We start from the raw sequence: 15843 nt of genomic DNA on the forward strand, positions 1-15843 counted from the left end.
TTCCTAGAGGAGGAGATGCTGAGCTGGGCTTTCATGGTTGGGTAGGAGTGTATCAGGCAAGAACATTACAGGCAGAGCGAAGAGCATATGCAGCCCCCAGGAGGCACAGTGTACATCAGGGACCCTTCCCTGAACTCTTTTTTTTTTTTTTGAGACAGAGTCTTGCTCTGTGACTTAGGCTGAAGTACAGTGGCACGATCTTGGCTCACTGCAACCTTCCGCCTCCCAGATTCAAGTGATTCTCCTGCCTCAGCCTCCTGAGTAGCTGGGACTACAGGCATGCACCACCGAGACCAGCTAATTTTTGTAATTTTAGTAGAGATGGGCTTTCACCATGTTGGCCAGATGGTCTCAAACTCCTGACTTCAAGTGATCCACCTGTCTCAGCCTCCCAAAGTGCTGGGACTACAGGTGTGAGCCAACGTGCCCTGCTTTTTCTTTTTTTTTGAGATGGACTCTCACCCTGTCACCCAGGCTGGAGTCCAGTAGTGTGATCTCAGCTGACTGCAACTTCCACATCCCAGGTTCAAGTGATTCTCCCACCTCAGCCTCCCGAGTAGCTGGGATTACAGGTGTGCACCATCACACCTGGCTAATTTTTGCATTTTTAGTAGAGCCGGGGTTTCACCACGTTGGTCAGGCTGGTCTCAAACTGCTGACCTCACGTGATCTACATGTCTTGGCCTCCCAAAGTGCTGGGATTTCAGGTGTGAGTCACTGCACCCGGCCCTCCCTAAACCTTTCTTTGACTTTCCCTACTGCCTTCTCTGCCCAAGCATCTGAGACCTGGAAACTCCCTTGCTCGAAGATAACAGAAAAATTATTTTTACCAGGAGGCCTCTTGGACCCAGGTGGTGATGTGCATTATTCTCACCAGCAGGGGGTGCTCACACAATCGTGGGTGAAGGAAGGGTGGCTGGGGGCACAGGTACTGAGTAACCTTCTGGCGTTTGTCAGGATCCAAGGCTCCTGCTCTTGGGGGCAGGTGCACCCAGCCCTGAAGAGGCTAGGGTGGGCAACCCTGTGCCAGCCTCACAGGACATACAGCACCCTGGGAGGACAGATACCCAGACACATGGCCCTCTGTACAAGTACTTTATTTCAATCACAATAGTGCCACACCAAAACTACAGTAGCACAAAACATCATAATACAAAAAATAGATTCCCAGCTCCCAATCCCATGTCCACGCACCCACGGAGAAGCTGGCCTAAGGGGAGGGGTCTCACTTTATCTTCCTTAAAGCTTTGGAGCGGGTAGTGGCAGTGGCGGGGTGTCCATCCCTGCTGGGCCTGAGCCCTCTTCTCTCCTAGCTCCCTGCCAGCCCCAGCAGACCTGAGCCATGAGTGCAGTCTCCATTCCCTCAGGTTGCACCCCCAGCCCCGGGACACCTGCCTCTGTCCAGGGACTCCAAGCCCATGGTGCTGGTGCTGACGCTGCAGGACCTCCTCCCTCCATGTGGAAGGCAAGAGGGCTTGTGGAGGGGAGGCAGAGGACACCATGGCTAGAAGAAGCCCGCCTCCATGTGGCAAGGACACAGCAGCCAGCTCCTGCTCCTGCTCCAGCTCCTTCTCGGGTTCCTGTCTCCTCTGCAGAGCTACCAGGACTGCCGCATGCTGGGACCAGGGCCTCCATCTGGAATCCACTCTCGACACCCTGCACCAACTTGGAGGCTGACCCCAAGGTGGCAGGGCTGTCCCTGTGCTGTCTACTTCCTCTTGGGAAGGAGGATTCCAGCTTCTCAGGTGAGGGGAGGGCACTGTCCAGGCAGGGCTGGGCCAGGGGGCCTGGGCTGCTGAGGTGGGAAAACCTCAGCTGTGGAGGGCATGTACCGCCCCTGCCTCCGTCCTGGGGCCTGGCTTTCCCACTGGATGGCAGCGGCTGCTCCAGGTGCTTCCACTTGGTGGAGCCCATGAATCTGCTGTTGGAGAAGCTGTGTCGCAGGGAGGGGACAGACACCAAGGCCAGAGCGGGTTGAGGAAACTTCTTACAACATCCCCTGGCTAAAAGCATCCCTCAAAGGAGAGTCCATCCATCTAGCTACAAGCATGTCTTGATTCAACCCAGGGGTGGATATGGACGGCAGCCCAGGACGAGTCCAGTGGTTCCACAGCCTCCTGAAGCCCAGTGTCACGAACCTGCAGGACAGAGCTCATGGGCAGCCGTTGGGGGCAGCCCTGCAGGCACTGGGGGAATGGGGCTATGGCCTGTGTTTCCATTAGGACACCTGGGGGCTGCACTGAGGAGCCAAGGGGCATCTAGGGGCAGAGGCTGCCTCCTGGGGGTGGAGACTGGGGGCCGCAGCCTCAAATAAGGCACTAAGAGGACCGGTCCCAGGAGCCAGGCCCAGCCATGTGATGGACGATGGTGCTCAGAGGGAAGATGTAGGTCCTGTGGGAGGTGAGAGCTGTTTTCTTTTCTTTGAGATGGACTCTCGCTCTGTCACCCAGGCTGGAGTGCAGTGGCACAATCTCAGCTCACTGCAACCTCTGCCTCCTGAGTTCAAGCAATTCTCTTGCCTCAGCCTCCTGGGTAGCTGGAATTACAGGTGTCCACCACCATTCTTGGCTAATTTTTTTGTATTTTTAGCAGAGATGGGGTTTCACCACATTGGCCAGGCTGGTCTCAAACTCCTGATCTCAAGTGATCCGCCCGTCTCAGCCTCCCAAAATACTGAGATTACAGGAGTGAACCATCACACTTGGCCTGTTTTCTCTTTTCTCCTTTCTCTGGGGAAGAGGGTTGGCCAGATAGACCCTGGGCTGGGCTGGGGGACTGCGGCAGAGAGGTAACTGGCCCCTGAGATGGACATGGGACAGCCTGAAAATGTGGGGCTGAGAGGGGGACATCTGTGGCCAGCAGTGTATCTCGGACGGAGTCTCACCCCGCAGGGCTCCTGCAGTCTGGATTCAGGGTGCTTGGTGCCCCCAGGTGGTTTTTCAGGGTCCTGACCTGGCCTCATTCTGCCATAGCCATCAGTCCCCTGCTGCGGCTTTGGGGATTAGAACTTCCCTGCTAGGGCTCCCACTGTCGGGATGGGGGCAGGTTAGCTGAAGGGGCAGTGTCCACGAGCTAAGCTCCAAGAGCTGGCTCCTCCCTCTGCCTGGCCTCCACACCTATACTGGTCTCCACGCCTCCGCATGAGGTGACAGGAGCTGAAATTACACATCCCAAGGGCTGAGGCAGCTCTCCAATTCAGAGACTGGCTCTGTGGCCCAGGGCTCCCTGCCTCAGCCCAGCCTCACAGTGAGTGGGGAAGACAGGGAGTAAGTCAGCGGGGTTTCCCTTGTCCACAGGTTATTTAGAAAAACAGAACATAATAAATATACCAATTCTTTCCTTTAAAAAAAAGGTGTTTTAAATGCATTTTTCCCTGAAGATTTCCAGTGTATTCCACAATGTTTAAAAAATAGTTTCCCCAAAAATATATCTTGAAAGCATTTGACACAGTGGTATTTGTGGTGTATCTGGCGCTTGTCAGCATGGGGCCCAGGCCTGATGAGCCACCAGCCTGACACCTGAATGCCCGCTGAAGGTGGCGCACGCGTGCCTGGGATGTCCGTGTCTTCAAAGGGGATCAGATCGAGGGTCATGTTGACAGCCAACACTCCGGGCTCCATTCTGGCTGAAAACCCTCCAGTGCGGGGAAGCAGGGCCCTGGGTGGCCAAGCGGGCTGAGTGATGCCCTGGAGGCTGGACGGGGGGGCTCATCCTCAGCTCCTCCATCTTGGCTGTCTTCGCTTCATCCTTACCAGACTTCGCATTTGTGAGGAGGGTTCATGGGTGAGCCAGATGGGCAGCGGAAGTGTTCTGAGAACTCCTTGGAATTGGAGAGGGAGCCGATGACCCGGAAGCGAGAGGGGCTGTGGGGATCGGTGATGAGGCCTTCGTGAGAGCTCTCGGGTGTGCGGACGGAGCACCAGACCTTTGAAGCAACAGGGAGAGGTCAGGGTCACTGCGGGCCCTGGGGCTGCCACATCACCCTGCTTACAATAGCAGGGGAAGCCAGGCACAGTGGCTCACACTTGTAATCCCAGCACTTTGGGAGCCAAGGTGGGAGAGCTTCTTGAGCCCAGGAGTTCATGACCAGCTTGGGGAACATGGCAAGACCCCATCTCTACAAAAAAATTTTTTAAATACCCATTAACCGGGTGTGGTGGTGTGTGCCTATGGTCCCAGTTCCTGGGGAGGCTGAGGTGGGAGGATCACTGCATTGGGGAAGTCGAGGCTGCAGTGAGCTGAGATTGTGCCACTGCATTCCAGCCTGGGTGACAGAGTGAGATCCTGTCTCAAAAAACAAAAAAGTCTGGGCGTGGTGGCACATGCCTGTAATCCCAGCATTTTGGCAGGCCAAGGTGGGTGGATTGTTTGAGACCAGGTGTTCGAGACCAGCCTGGCCAACGTGGCGAAACCCGTCTCTACTAAAAGTACAAAAATTAGTTGGGCGTGGTGGTGCGTGCCTATAATCCCAGCTACCTGGGAGGCTGAGGCAGGAGAATTGCTTGAACCCGGGAAGTGGAGGCTGCAGTGAGCAGAGATCGTGCCATTGTACTCCAGTCCAGGTAACAGAGGGAGAATCTGTCTCCAAAAAAACAAAACCCAGAAAATACAATAGCAGAGGAATGAGCCTCCACCTGATTCTGAGATCCCAGGAGTCAGGAGGGCTCCCTGAGTGGGTCGGGAAGAGACAGTGGGCTGTGTAGGGTGGGCATGTGCCACCCCATGCCCACAGCCTCTGACACAGCTGTCTCCAAACTGTTCTCCTCCGGCCAGTCCAGCATCTCTATCTGAGGCACCTGCATTCGATTCCATCTGAACAAAGGACTGTGTCCAAACACCAGTTGGAAATGCCTGGATTTAGTCCATATATCTCATTTCCTGGGCAGAACAAATTTTCTAATGGCCTGGTAGCTCTGAGTGCCAGCAGAAGACTACCAGCTAAATGCCGACTGAAGGGATGACCTGGGCATCTTTTTTTTTTTGAGACACAATCTTGCTATGTGTCCCAGGCTGGAGTGCAGTGGTATGATCTTGGTTCACTGCAACCTCTGCCTCCTGGGTTCAACTGATTCTTGTGCCTCAGCCTCCTGAGTAGCTGAGACTATAGGTGGCCACCACCATGCCTGGCTATTTTTTTTGTATTTTTTCTTAGGGACAGGGTTTCACTATGTTGACCAGGCTGGTCTCGAACTCCTGATCTCAGGTGATCTGCTTGTCCTGGCTGCCCAAAGTGCTGGGATTACAGGTGTGAGCCACTGTGCCTGGCTGGGCATCTTCAATTTAAGAAATCTCAGCCAGGCACAGTGGCTCACGCTTGTAATCCCAGCACTTTGGGAGGCTGAGGTGGGCAGATCACCTGAGGTCAGGAGTTTGAGACCAGCCCAGCCAACATGGTGAAACCCTGTCTCTACTAAAAATACAAAAATTAGCCAGGGGTGGTGGTGGGCCCCTGTAATTCCAGCTACTCAGGAGGCTGAGACAGGAGAATCACTTGAACCCAGAAGGCGGAGGCTGTAGTGAGCTGAGACCACGTCGTTGTACTCCAGCCTGGGCAACAAGAGTGAAACTCCATCTCAAAAAAAAAAAAAAAAAAAGAAATCTCTAGAACCCTAGAGCCAGAAGGGCCCTGAGTGGTCACCTCATCCTCTCATTCACCAGATCCAGGAATCCCTTCATTAGTACTCCTGGCCCTTCTGTGTGTGTCTCTAATGACAGGGCAGATATACTGTGCACAGTCCAGTGAGTTAGGATGTTCTCAATCTGTGGGGAACTTGCCTTTTGGCTCTCTGGGCTCTTGAAACATCGAGATGGCAGCATGTACCATGCGTGACATGTTTTCCTAATGAACTCACCTGTGCAAAGCCCAGGAAGAAGAGCTGGTTATTGGTTAGGCCCAGGGTGGGCAGCATCTGTTCAGCCCCGTTCTTCTTCACCCAGTTCTGGTAGGCCTGGGAGGAGAGAACACCAAAGCTCAGGGTTCCCATGGCAGGTGGTGAAGGAGGGGATGGGTATGGAGGTCTCAGGGAGCTCCCCCATGTTGGGGCAGGGACCAGTTTCTGGGGATCTGGGCCTGGGCTAAGCCTAGGGAAGCCCTCTTCTTGATCTGCACTCATTCAGCCCTATGGCTTCAAATACTTTCTATGCACTGATGGCTTTCACATTTATACCTTCAGCTCCAGCCTCTTCCCTGAGGTGTATATTCAACTCTGCCAGCTGGACAGCCAAGATGCAGCTCAAACTTAGCATGGCACAAATAGACAGGACACACACATACACACACACACAGAGACACGCAGACACACACACACAGACACACACAGATACAGACATACACATACAGACACACATACACACACAGACACACACAGAGACACATACAGATACACACACACAGATACACAGACACACAGATGCACACACATACACACACAGAGACACATACAGACACACACACACACACACACACACACACACACACTTCTTTCCCTAACACAGTCAATGGTACCACTATCATCAGGACACACACACGGACACACACACACACACACACACACACACACACATTCCCCATCATAGTCAATGGTACCACCATCCAATGTCCCAGGCCCCAAACCCAGAATGCTTCAATTCTCCTCCTTTTCTCAGACCAAACACTGACCACTGCTCCCCTTTCCCATTGGTCTACCCCGTCTCCTGCCTGGACAACCTCACGACAGCTTTCTCATCAGTCTTCTGACTTAGGCTGATTCAATTCCATACCCCGCCTGGCAAAGCAACTTCAGTGAACCTCAGGAGGCAGGTGCTGGCAAACCTTTTCTGTGGAGGGCCAGAGAGTGAGTGCATTAAGATTTGTGGGCTGCCGGTCACCGTTGCAATGATTCAGTTGCAATGATTTCATTCTGCTACTGCAGCATGAAAGCAGCCACATGGTCAGGTGCAGTGGCTCACGCCTGTAATCCCAGCACTTTGGGAGGCCGAGGTAGGTGGATCACTTGAGCTTGACTTCAAGACCTGGGCAATATAGTAAAACCTTGTCTTTACTAAAAATACAAAAATTAGCTGGGTGTGGTGGTATGTGCCTGCCTGTAATCCCAGCTACTTAGGAGGCTGAGGCAGGAGAATCATTTGAACTCGGGAGGCAGAGGTTGCAGTGAGCTGAGATATCACCACAGCACTCCAGCCTGGGCAACAGAGTAATACCCTCTCAAAAAAAAAAAAAAAAAGAAAAGAAAGAAAAGCAGCCACAGACATAGAAACAAATGGAGCCAGCTGTGACCCCAAGAAACTTCACTTGCAAAAACAGGCTCACAGCTAGATTTGGCCCATGGGCTATAGTGACTCGTTTTTTTTTTTTGGAGACAGGGTGTCACTCTGTCACCCAGGCTGGAGTGCACTGGCACAATCTCGGCTCTCTGCAACCTCCACCTCCCAGACACAGACACACACACACATACACACACAGAGACACATACAGATACACACACACAGATACACAGACACACAGATGCACACACATACACACACAGAGACACATACCTCGGCCTCCCAAAGTGCTGGGATTACTGGTGTGAGCCATGGCACCCAGCCAACTCTTGTTTTATTTTTATTTATTTATTTGAGACACAGTCTTGCTCTGTCACCCAGGCTGGAGTGCAGTGGCACAATCTCGGCTTACTGCAACCTCTGCCTCCCGGGTTCAAGCGATTCTCATGCCTCAGCCTCCCAAGTAGCTAATTTTTATATTTTTACTAGAGATAAGGTTTCACCATGTTGGCCAGTCTAGACTTAAACTCCTGACCTTAAGTGATCCGCCCACCTCAGCCTCCCAAAGTATTGGGATTACAGGTGTGAGCCACCATGCCTGGCTGACCCTTGTTTTAAAGGATGAGTTGAATCATGTCATTCCTCTATTTAAAAACTCTATTGTGTCTATCATAACCAGAGTAAAACCCAAGCTTCCTCCTCAGCCGACAGAGGCCTGGAGTGCTCTGGTCCCTGCATTCCCTCTGCCCCGCCCTTCTTCCCATCCTTGGACATGCCAGGCTTGTGTGTACTTCGTGGCCTCTGCACTTGCTTTTCCTTTTGCTGAGACCATGTCCCCCAGCTTTTCCCAGGCTCTTCCTCATCATTTAGGTCTCAATGCAAATGTCACACCTCCCGGAAGGCCCGCTGTGGCCAGCATCCCCCCATTATTCCTCACTACTGAGCCCCAGTTTACATTTATCACCTCATGAACAGCTGACATCATCCTACAGATGTATTATGTATTTATTTGCCTCTCTTCCCCTTCTAGCTGCCACTAAGAGTGTAGGCTTGTTGAGAGCAGGATGAGCTTCAAACACAGCCCTGCTGGGTAGAAGATTCTCAATATATTGTCACCGACTCGTGGACTTTAAGCAACCTATCCAATGTTCCTGGGCTCAGTTTGCTTATGTGCAAAATGGGGATTATAATACCTAATTATAAAGCTGCTGGGAATACTTCAAGCCTGGCACTTAATAAGCCTTCAATAAATGATGGCTCTATGGATTTCTGCTCTTATTGCCGTGCTTGGGAGGAAGTCCTGTCTGAATCTCTCTGACAGAGGCTGCCTGCTGTTTTCCCTCATGGCCTGTTACTTCTCACAGCTGTCTCGGCGAACACCTCTGAGTGCCTCTCTGGGTCAGGCTGTGTCCAAGTCATCTTATCTTCCCAACAACCCAATAACGCAGGTAATAGCTATTCACAGCCAAGTTAAATTAGGCTCAAGGAGGTTCAGTGACTTCCTCCAGGACCAGGACTTGAACCCAGAACTGGCCCCATGACCAGTGCTCCTTGCCATGGCTGCTTGGACCCAGGAGCCTCCCAGACCCACTGCCGACTGACTTGGTAGTGGCTTCCCCTGCAAAGGTGGGAACAGGCAGGCTCTTCAGGCGGGTCCAGCCCGAGCCCCTTCCTGTGTCTCTATCAGGCCAGACTCAGAGCACAAAGGCTTCTGGTACCAAGTGCTGTGACCGAGGCCTCCATAGTCAGCCTCTCAATTGGTCCTCACCACCACCCCTTTCTCGGAAGAGGAAATGGAAGTGGGCAGGGCTGCTGCGCAGGCTCCAGCTGTCCGGGACGATCCTCTACGAACAGGCCTCTGGATGGAGGCAGGCCTGGGCCTGGGCATGTGTGGGGAGAAGGGCTCTCACCCGATAGGCCGCCTTGAGGCCCCCGTTGTCGGCGATGTTCTCCCCCAGGGTGTGCCGCCCATTCACCGGCTCCCCGTTCACGCTGTAGTTGCTGTATTGCTCCACCATGCACTCGGTCTGACGCTTGAAGGCCTCCACTGACGAGTTCTTCCACCATGGCCGGAGGTTCCCGTCCTTGTCATACTCCCGTCCTGTGGGTCAGAGGGAGGCATCGTGCCAAGGGAGGGAGTGGCAGAGCGGGGACCTGCTGCTCCTCCCCGCTCCCAGTGAGAAGCGGTTCATCTGTCCACCCCCATCCTCCAGCCAGCACTGGGAGAGGTCTCTGTGAGCACCGAGGGACGTAGATGGGGTGGCCGGTCAGAGGCAGGAGAGGATGGAGGAGGGAGATCCAGGGAAAGCCCGAGCGTGGCCCAAGGTTCAGTAGGGCTTGGTTTGTTTTCTTCTTTTTTTTGAGACAGAGTCTCACTCTGTTGCCCAGGCTGGAGTGCAGTGGTGCAATCTCAGCTCACCGCAACCTCCACCTCCCAGAGTCAAACAATTTTGCCTTAGCTTCCTGAGTAGCTGGGATTATAGGCACCTGCCTCCATGCCTGGTAATTTTTGTATTTTTAGTAGAGACAGAGTTTCACCATGTTGGCCAGACTGGTCTTGATTACCTCGGGTGATCGACCTGCCTTGGCCTCCCACAGTGCTGGGATTATAGGTGTGAGCCACCATGCCTGACCTAATTTTTTTTTTAGTAGAGATGGGAGGTCTTACTATGTTGCCCCAGGCTGGTCTCCAACTCCTGGCCTCAAGCGATCCTCCTCTTAAAGCACCGAGATTACAGGCATGAGCCATCGTGCCTAGCTAGAACCCGTACCTTGATCATCAAAAGCATGAGTCAGCTCGTGGCCCACGACAACACCGATGCCACCAAAGTTTAAGGCCCTGGAGGGAAGGACACAAAGGAGAAGGTGATGCTTTGAGAGAATGGCCTCTCACTCTTGCCCAGGCATGTGACCTTCACTTCCTGGGCTTGGAGATGTAACAAAATTCCACAGGGCTCTGTGTGGATAGGGGTGTGGTCACGGCCTGAGTCTCCAGCAAGGCCCCTGAAGCCAGACAGAGGCTAGGCAGAGTCTGTGTGGTCAGCTGTGCCCACTGGGCACCACGCACTGTGCTAGATGCTCTACAGACTGAACTGTCCTCTTCAGTCTTTCCAAAAGAGTTAGCAATGGGCATCCCTGACCAGCTCTATTCATGAGTAAACCAAGGCTGGGAATGGGTCAATTGCTTTGCCAAGGGCCACAAAATCATCTAATAGCAGAGGTGGGATTCAAACTGAGCCAGCAGCCTTAACCCTCCCCACTCCCTGGCTCTGACTGTGTTAGAACATTGTCACAGGGGCATTTCCCTTATGTAGGGCTCTTGATTCCATGAGACGCTCCCAATAACCCACTGTGCAGGGCTTCCAGATCTCAGAGACCGCTGGAGGGAAGGAAGGTGGGTGAGGATGTTGCTTCCTCTGCAACGTCTCTGACATCCCAAGCCACCTGGACCACTGGGGCAAAGATCACATGGTGAGATTGGCTTGGTCATATGGGCCACAGGGCTGGGCTGGGCTGGGCTGGGCTGGGAGTCCACTGAAGGCTGGGGAGAGTTGGGATAGGAGCAGCAGAGGCAGCCTACTTGGGTGAGGAGCGGGTATAGAATGGTGCCTGCAGGATCCCGGCCGGAAACACAATCTCATTCTTGGTAGGCGAGTAGTAGGCGTTCACCATGGGTGGGGTCATGCTCCACCTGCAAGCAACAGGAATTCGGGAGGCCTCAGCACAGGACGGGAGGCAGGTGGAGACAGCCTGCCTAGAGGGTAGCTTGCGGATTAGAATCAAGGGTGTTTAAAGATGAGGACTCTCCCTCACCCCAGGCCCAAGTGCACACAAGTACAAGGACATCTACAGAAGGACTGACTGTTTTGAGACAGGCTCTCGCTCTGTCGTCTAGGCTGGAGTGCAGCGGTGTGATCATGGCTCACTGCAGCTTCGACTTCTGAGCCTCAAGCCACCCTCCTGCCTTGGACTCCCAAAGTGCTGGGATTACAGGCATGAGTCACTGTGCCTGGGTAAAAAACTGTTTTTTAGGAGAAAACTAGAAAATATCTGACTGTCAACAAATAAGGAATCAGTTAATTAATGACATCATATCACACAGTGGAATACTGAGGCTCTTAAAAAGAGCAGGAAGGACTATTAGATTTTGAAGCATCAGTGAGCAGTGGCTCACACTTACTGCAATCCCAGCACTTGGAGGGATTGAGCATTTGGGAGGCTGAGGTGAGCAGATCACTTGAGGCCAGGAGTTCAAGACCGGCTTGGCCAACATGGCAAAACCCTGTCTCTACTAAAAATACAAAAAAATTAGCCAAGCGTGGTGGCCCACACCTGTAATCCCAGCTACTCGAGTGGCTAAGGCATGAGAATTGCTTAAACTCAGGAGCCAGAGGTTGTAGTGAGCTGAGATTACGCCACTGCACTCCAACCTGGGAAACAGAGCAAGACTCTGTCTCAAAAAAAAATAAAAAGGAAAAGAGAAAAAGATTTTGAAAAGTTACCCACCGTCAAGGCTTGAACAGTATCTATTAGCAGTTCTCAAAGTGTGGTCTGTTGACACCTGGGTGGGAGGGTCCTCAAGACCCTTTTAGGGGATCCATGAAATTGAAACTTATTTATTTGAGATGGGACTCCTGTCACCCAGGCTAGAGTAAGCAGTGGCGTGACCTCGGCTCATTGCAACTTTTGTCTCCTGGGTTCAAGTGATTCTCCTGCCTCAGCCTCCCAAGTAGCTGGGATTACAGGTACCTGCCACCACCTCTGGCTAATTTTTGTATTTTTACTAGAGATGGGGTTTCACCATGTTGGCCAGGCTGGTTTTGACCTCAGGTGATCTGCTTACCTCAGCCTCCCAAAGTGCTGGGATCACAGGGGTGAGCCCACCATGCCCAGCCGAAATCAAAACTGTTTTCATAATAATATTAAGATGTGATTTCCCTTTTCCACTGTGTCACTTGCATGGTGATGCAAAAGCAACAGTGGCTAAAACTGCTGGAGCCTGACATGATCCAGGGCAGCTGGGGTGGTTGCTGAGCCCAGAGTTCCTCATTAGCATGTTCACTTACAACATCCTTAATGAAGTAGCTTATTTATTTACCTATTTATTTTGAGGCAGAGTCTCTCCGTGTTGCCCAAGCTGGAGTGCAGTGGCGTGATCTCGGCTCACTGCAACCCACACCGCCCAGTTCAAGTGATTCTCCTGCCTTAGCCACCTGAGTAGCTGGGATTACAGGTGTGTGCCATCACACATGGCTAATTTTTTATATTTTTAGCAGAGACAGAATTTCATCATGTTGGCCAGGCTGGTCTTGCACTCCTGGCCTCAAGTGACCTGTCCACCTTGGCCTCCCAAAGTGCTGGGATTCTAGGCATGAGCCACTGGTGCTGGTCATAATTATTAATTTCATCACATCTTGACTCCTGAATACCATACTTCTTTCTTTCCTTTTTTTTTTTAAGAGACAAGGTCTCGTTCTGTCACCCAGGCTGGAGAGCAGTGGCATGATCAACCACAGCCTCAAACTCCTGGGCTCAAGCTATTCTCCCACCTTAGGCTCTCAAGTAGCTGGGACTACAGGCACTTGTGACCATTCCTGGCTGATGTGTTTTTTCTTTTTTTTTGAGATGGTGTCTCGCTCTGTTGCCCAGGCTGGAGTGCAGTGGTTCGATCTTGGCTCACTGCAACCTTCGCCTCCTGGATTCAAGTGATTCTTCTGTCTCAGCCGCCAGAGTAGCTGGGATTACAGGCGTGTGCCACTATGCCCAGCTAATTTTTTGTATTTTTAGTAGAGATGGGGTTTCACCATATTGGCCAGGCTGGTCTCAAACTCCTGATCTTGTGATCCACGCCCACCTGGGCCTCCCAAAGTACTGGGATTACAGGCATGAGCCACCATGCCTGGCCTGTTTCTTAAAAAATAATATTATAGAGGTGGAGTGCTGCTGTGTTTCCCAGGCTGGTTTTAAACTCCTGGGCTCATTGAGCAATCCTCCCACCTCAGCCTCCTGAAGTGCTAGGATTGCAGGTATGAGCCACTGCACCTGGCAGAAGATTTTTTAATATTTCATGTGACCAGTGGGAAATCCATATATAAAGCATTCTGCTTTTTTCATGAAACCCTGATGGTACTTTTAGGCTGACTGGCAAACTATAGAATTTCAGACTTGGATATCTGGCAGATGTTTTCTTTAAAATAAATAAAGTGAGCTTATCACCTCAAGGAAAACAACTCATGCCATCTGTTGCCAATGATAAAAATATGAGCTTTTTTTAAATGTTGAATTTTTCAGGCAAAAATTAAAGTTCTGAAAAACTTGTATTCAGGGGTCAAGATGTGATGAAATTAATAATTATGACTGGGGGCAGTGGCTCACGCCTATAACTTATATTGGCTACCACAAATTTGACAGCTTGCCAATAACAATTAAAGGCTTTTCTCATGAGGTCATCAGAGATATTAACAAATGTGAGTTTTTTTCCTGATATTACATAATGAAAGTATCACCATTTGGAAGATCTGTAAAACTCAGTGAACCACTGTTTTCCAAATGACTAATGCATGATGTCACAAAATCACACCTGGGTAAAAGATCCATTCAAAGTGCAAGAGAGACCAATGGATTTTAGCGTAATGGAGTATGAAACGTTCATGAAGGCTAGCCATGGTGACTCATGCCTGCAATTCTAGTACTTTGGGAGGCTGAGGTGGGAGGATTGCTTGAGCCCAGGAGTTCGACACCAACCTGGGCAACATGGTGAAACGCCAACTTTACAAAAAAATTACAAAACTTCCAGCCTGGGTGATATGGTGAAACCTATCTGTACAAAAAATACAAAAATTAGCCAGGTGTGGTGGTGCACACCTGTAGTCCAAGCTACTCAGGAGGCTGAGGCGGGAGAATCACCTAAGCCTGGGAAGGTTGAGGCTGCAGGGAGCTGAGATCACTTGGGTGATAAAGTGAGACTGTCTCAAAAAAGAGAAAAAAAGTTCCTGGATGTGGTTTCAGATTCCATATTACAATTAACCTTTAAAAAATTATCACTTTTTGAGTTTTGGTATAGTAGCTGAATAACATGCACAAGTACCTGAAGACTATTAAAATATCCCTCACTTTCCCAACGTAATTCCTGTGTGAGGCAAGAATTCTTTCTATATATCAAAACAACATATGGTAGCAGATTGACTGCAGAATCAGATATGAGAATCCAGCTGTCTTTAAGTCAGACATTCAAAACATTTGCAAAAAGTAAAATGATACCTCTCTTTTCATTAATTTTTTGAAAAGTTATTGTCATAAAATTTTAATAAAAATTGGGGCCTGGTGCAGTGGCTCACACCTGTAATCCTAGCACTTTGGGAGGCCAAGGCAGGTGATCACCTGAGGTCAGGAGTTTCAGACCAACCTAGCCAACATGACGAAACCCCGTCTCTACTAAAAATATAAAAATTAGCTGGGCATGGTGGCGGGGACCTGTAATCCCAGCTACTCAGGAGGTTGAGGCAAGAGAATCACTGGAACCTGGGAGGCAGAGGTTGTAGTGAGTTGAGGTTGCACCACTGCACTCCACCATGGGCGACAGAGCAAGACTGTCTCAAAAAAAAAAAAAAAAAATCAATATAACCCACATAAATGAAAAAGCTTTTTGTGGGTCCAATAATTTTTTCAAGAGTGTAGAAGGATCCTGAGACCAGAAAAGGTTTTGAAAGTAATGGTGAATAGTCATGGACTATTTGGGATTTCAATGACTTCTCTGGTGCAGAGGGGAAGAGTGAGTAGGGAGTGCGGTGAGATGGATACAACATTTCCACTAAGAGACACTCTGCCTCCTCCAGGTGAGCCCCACAGCCATGGGAAGATTTTGGGAACTTTATTTGAGATGAAGTTTCACTCTGTTACCCAGGATGAAGTGCAGTGGTGTGATCTCTGTTCACTGCAACCTCTGCCTCCTGGGTTCAAGTGATTCTCCTGTGTCAGCCTCCCAAGTAGCTGGGATTACAGGTGTGTACCATCATGCCTGCCTAATTTTTATATATTTAATAGAGACGGGGTTTCACCATGTTGGCCAGATTGGTTTTGAACTCCTGACCTCAGGTGATCTGCCTGCCTCAGCCTTTCAATACTGGAATTACAGGTGCGGGCCACAGTGCCTGGCCAACAACTTTATTTATTTATATGTTTATTTTAGAGACAGCATCTTGCTCTGTAGCCCAGGCTGGAGTGCAAGGATGCATGTGTAGCTCACTGCAGCCTCAACCTCCTGGGCTCAAGCACACACTACCACACCTGAGTGATTTTTAAACTTTTTTGTAGAGACAGGGTTTTGCCATGTTGTCCATGCTGGTCTCAAACTCCTGGGCTCAAGAGATCTTCCTGTCTAGGCCTCTCAAAGTGGTTGAATTATAGGCATGAGCCGCTGTACCCAGCTATATGGAGGAATTTAAAACATCCCATTTATATTCAAATAATCACACATACTTCAATGGGTAGGCGAGGAAATTTAAATTAAAAAATTCAGATATGGCCGGGCGCGGTGGCTCAAGCCTGTAATCCCAGCATTTTGGGAGGCCGAGGCGAGTG

General features: G+C 50.7%; 1 protein-coding gene across 12 annotated transcripts in view; it reads right to left on the bottom strand.

Moving 5' to 3' along the window:
- Positions 1–1081: 1081 nt before the first annotated feature.
- Positions 1082–15843, bottom strand: part of ECE1 (endothelin converting enzyme 1) — a 128782-nt gene continuing 114020 nt past the window's right edge. For all 12 annotated transcript variants that reach the window (XM_035308055.3, XM_078330677.1, XM_035308047.3 and 9 more), the window contains 5 exons: positions 10844–10954; positions 10035–10102; positions 9174–9364; positions 5853–5948; positions 1082–3925 (listed from right to left, as the gene is read on the bottom strand). In XM_035308055.3, coding sequence (XP_035163946.1) covers positions 3749–3925; positions 5853–5948; positions 9174–9364; positions 10035–10102; positions 10844–10954 — 643 coding nt within the window. In that variant the 3' untranslated portion in view covers positions 1082–3748. The remainder of the gene's footprint in view (positions 3926–5852; positions 5949–9173; positions 9365–10034; positions 10103–10843; positions 10955–15843) is intronic.

This window comes from Callithrix jacchus, chromosome 7, assembly GCF_049354715.1.
Source record: "Callithrix jacchus isolate 240 chromosome 7, calJac240_pri, whole genome shotgun sequence".
Taxonomy (NCBI): Eukaryota; Metazoa; Chordata; class Mammalia; order Primates; family Cebidae; genus Callithrix; species Callithrix jacchus.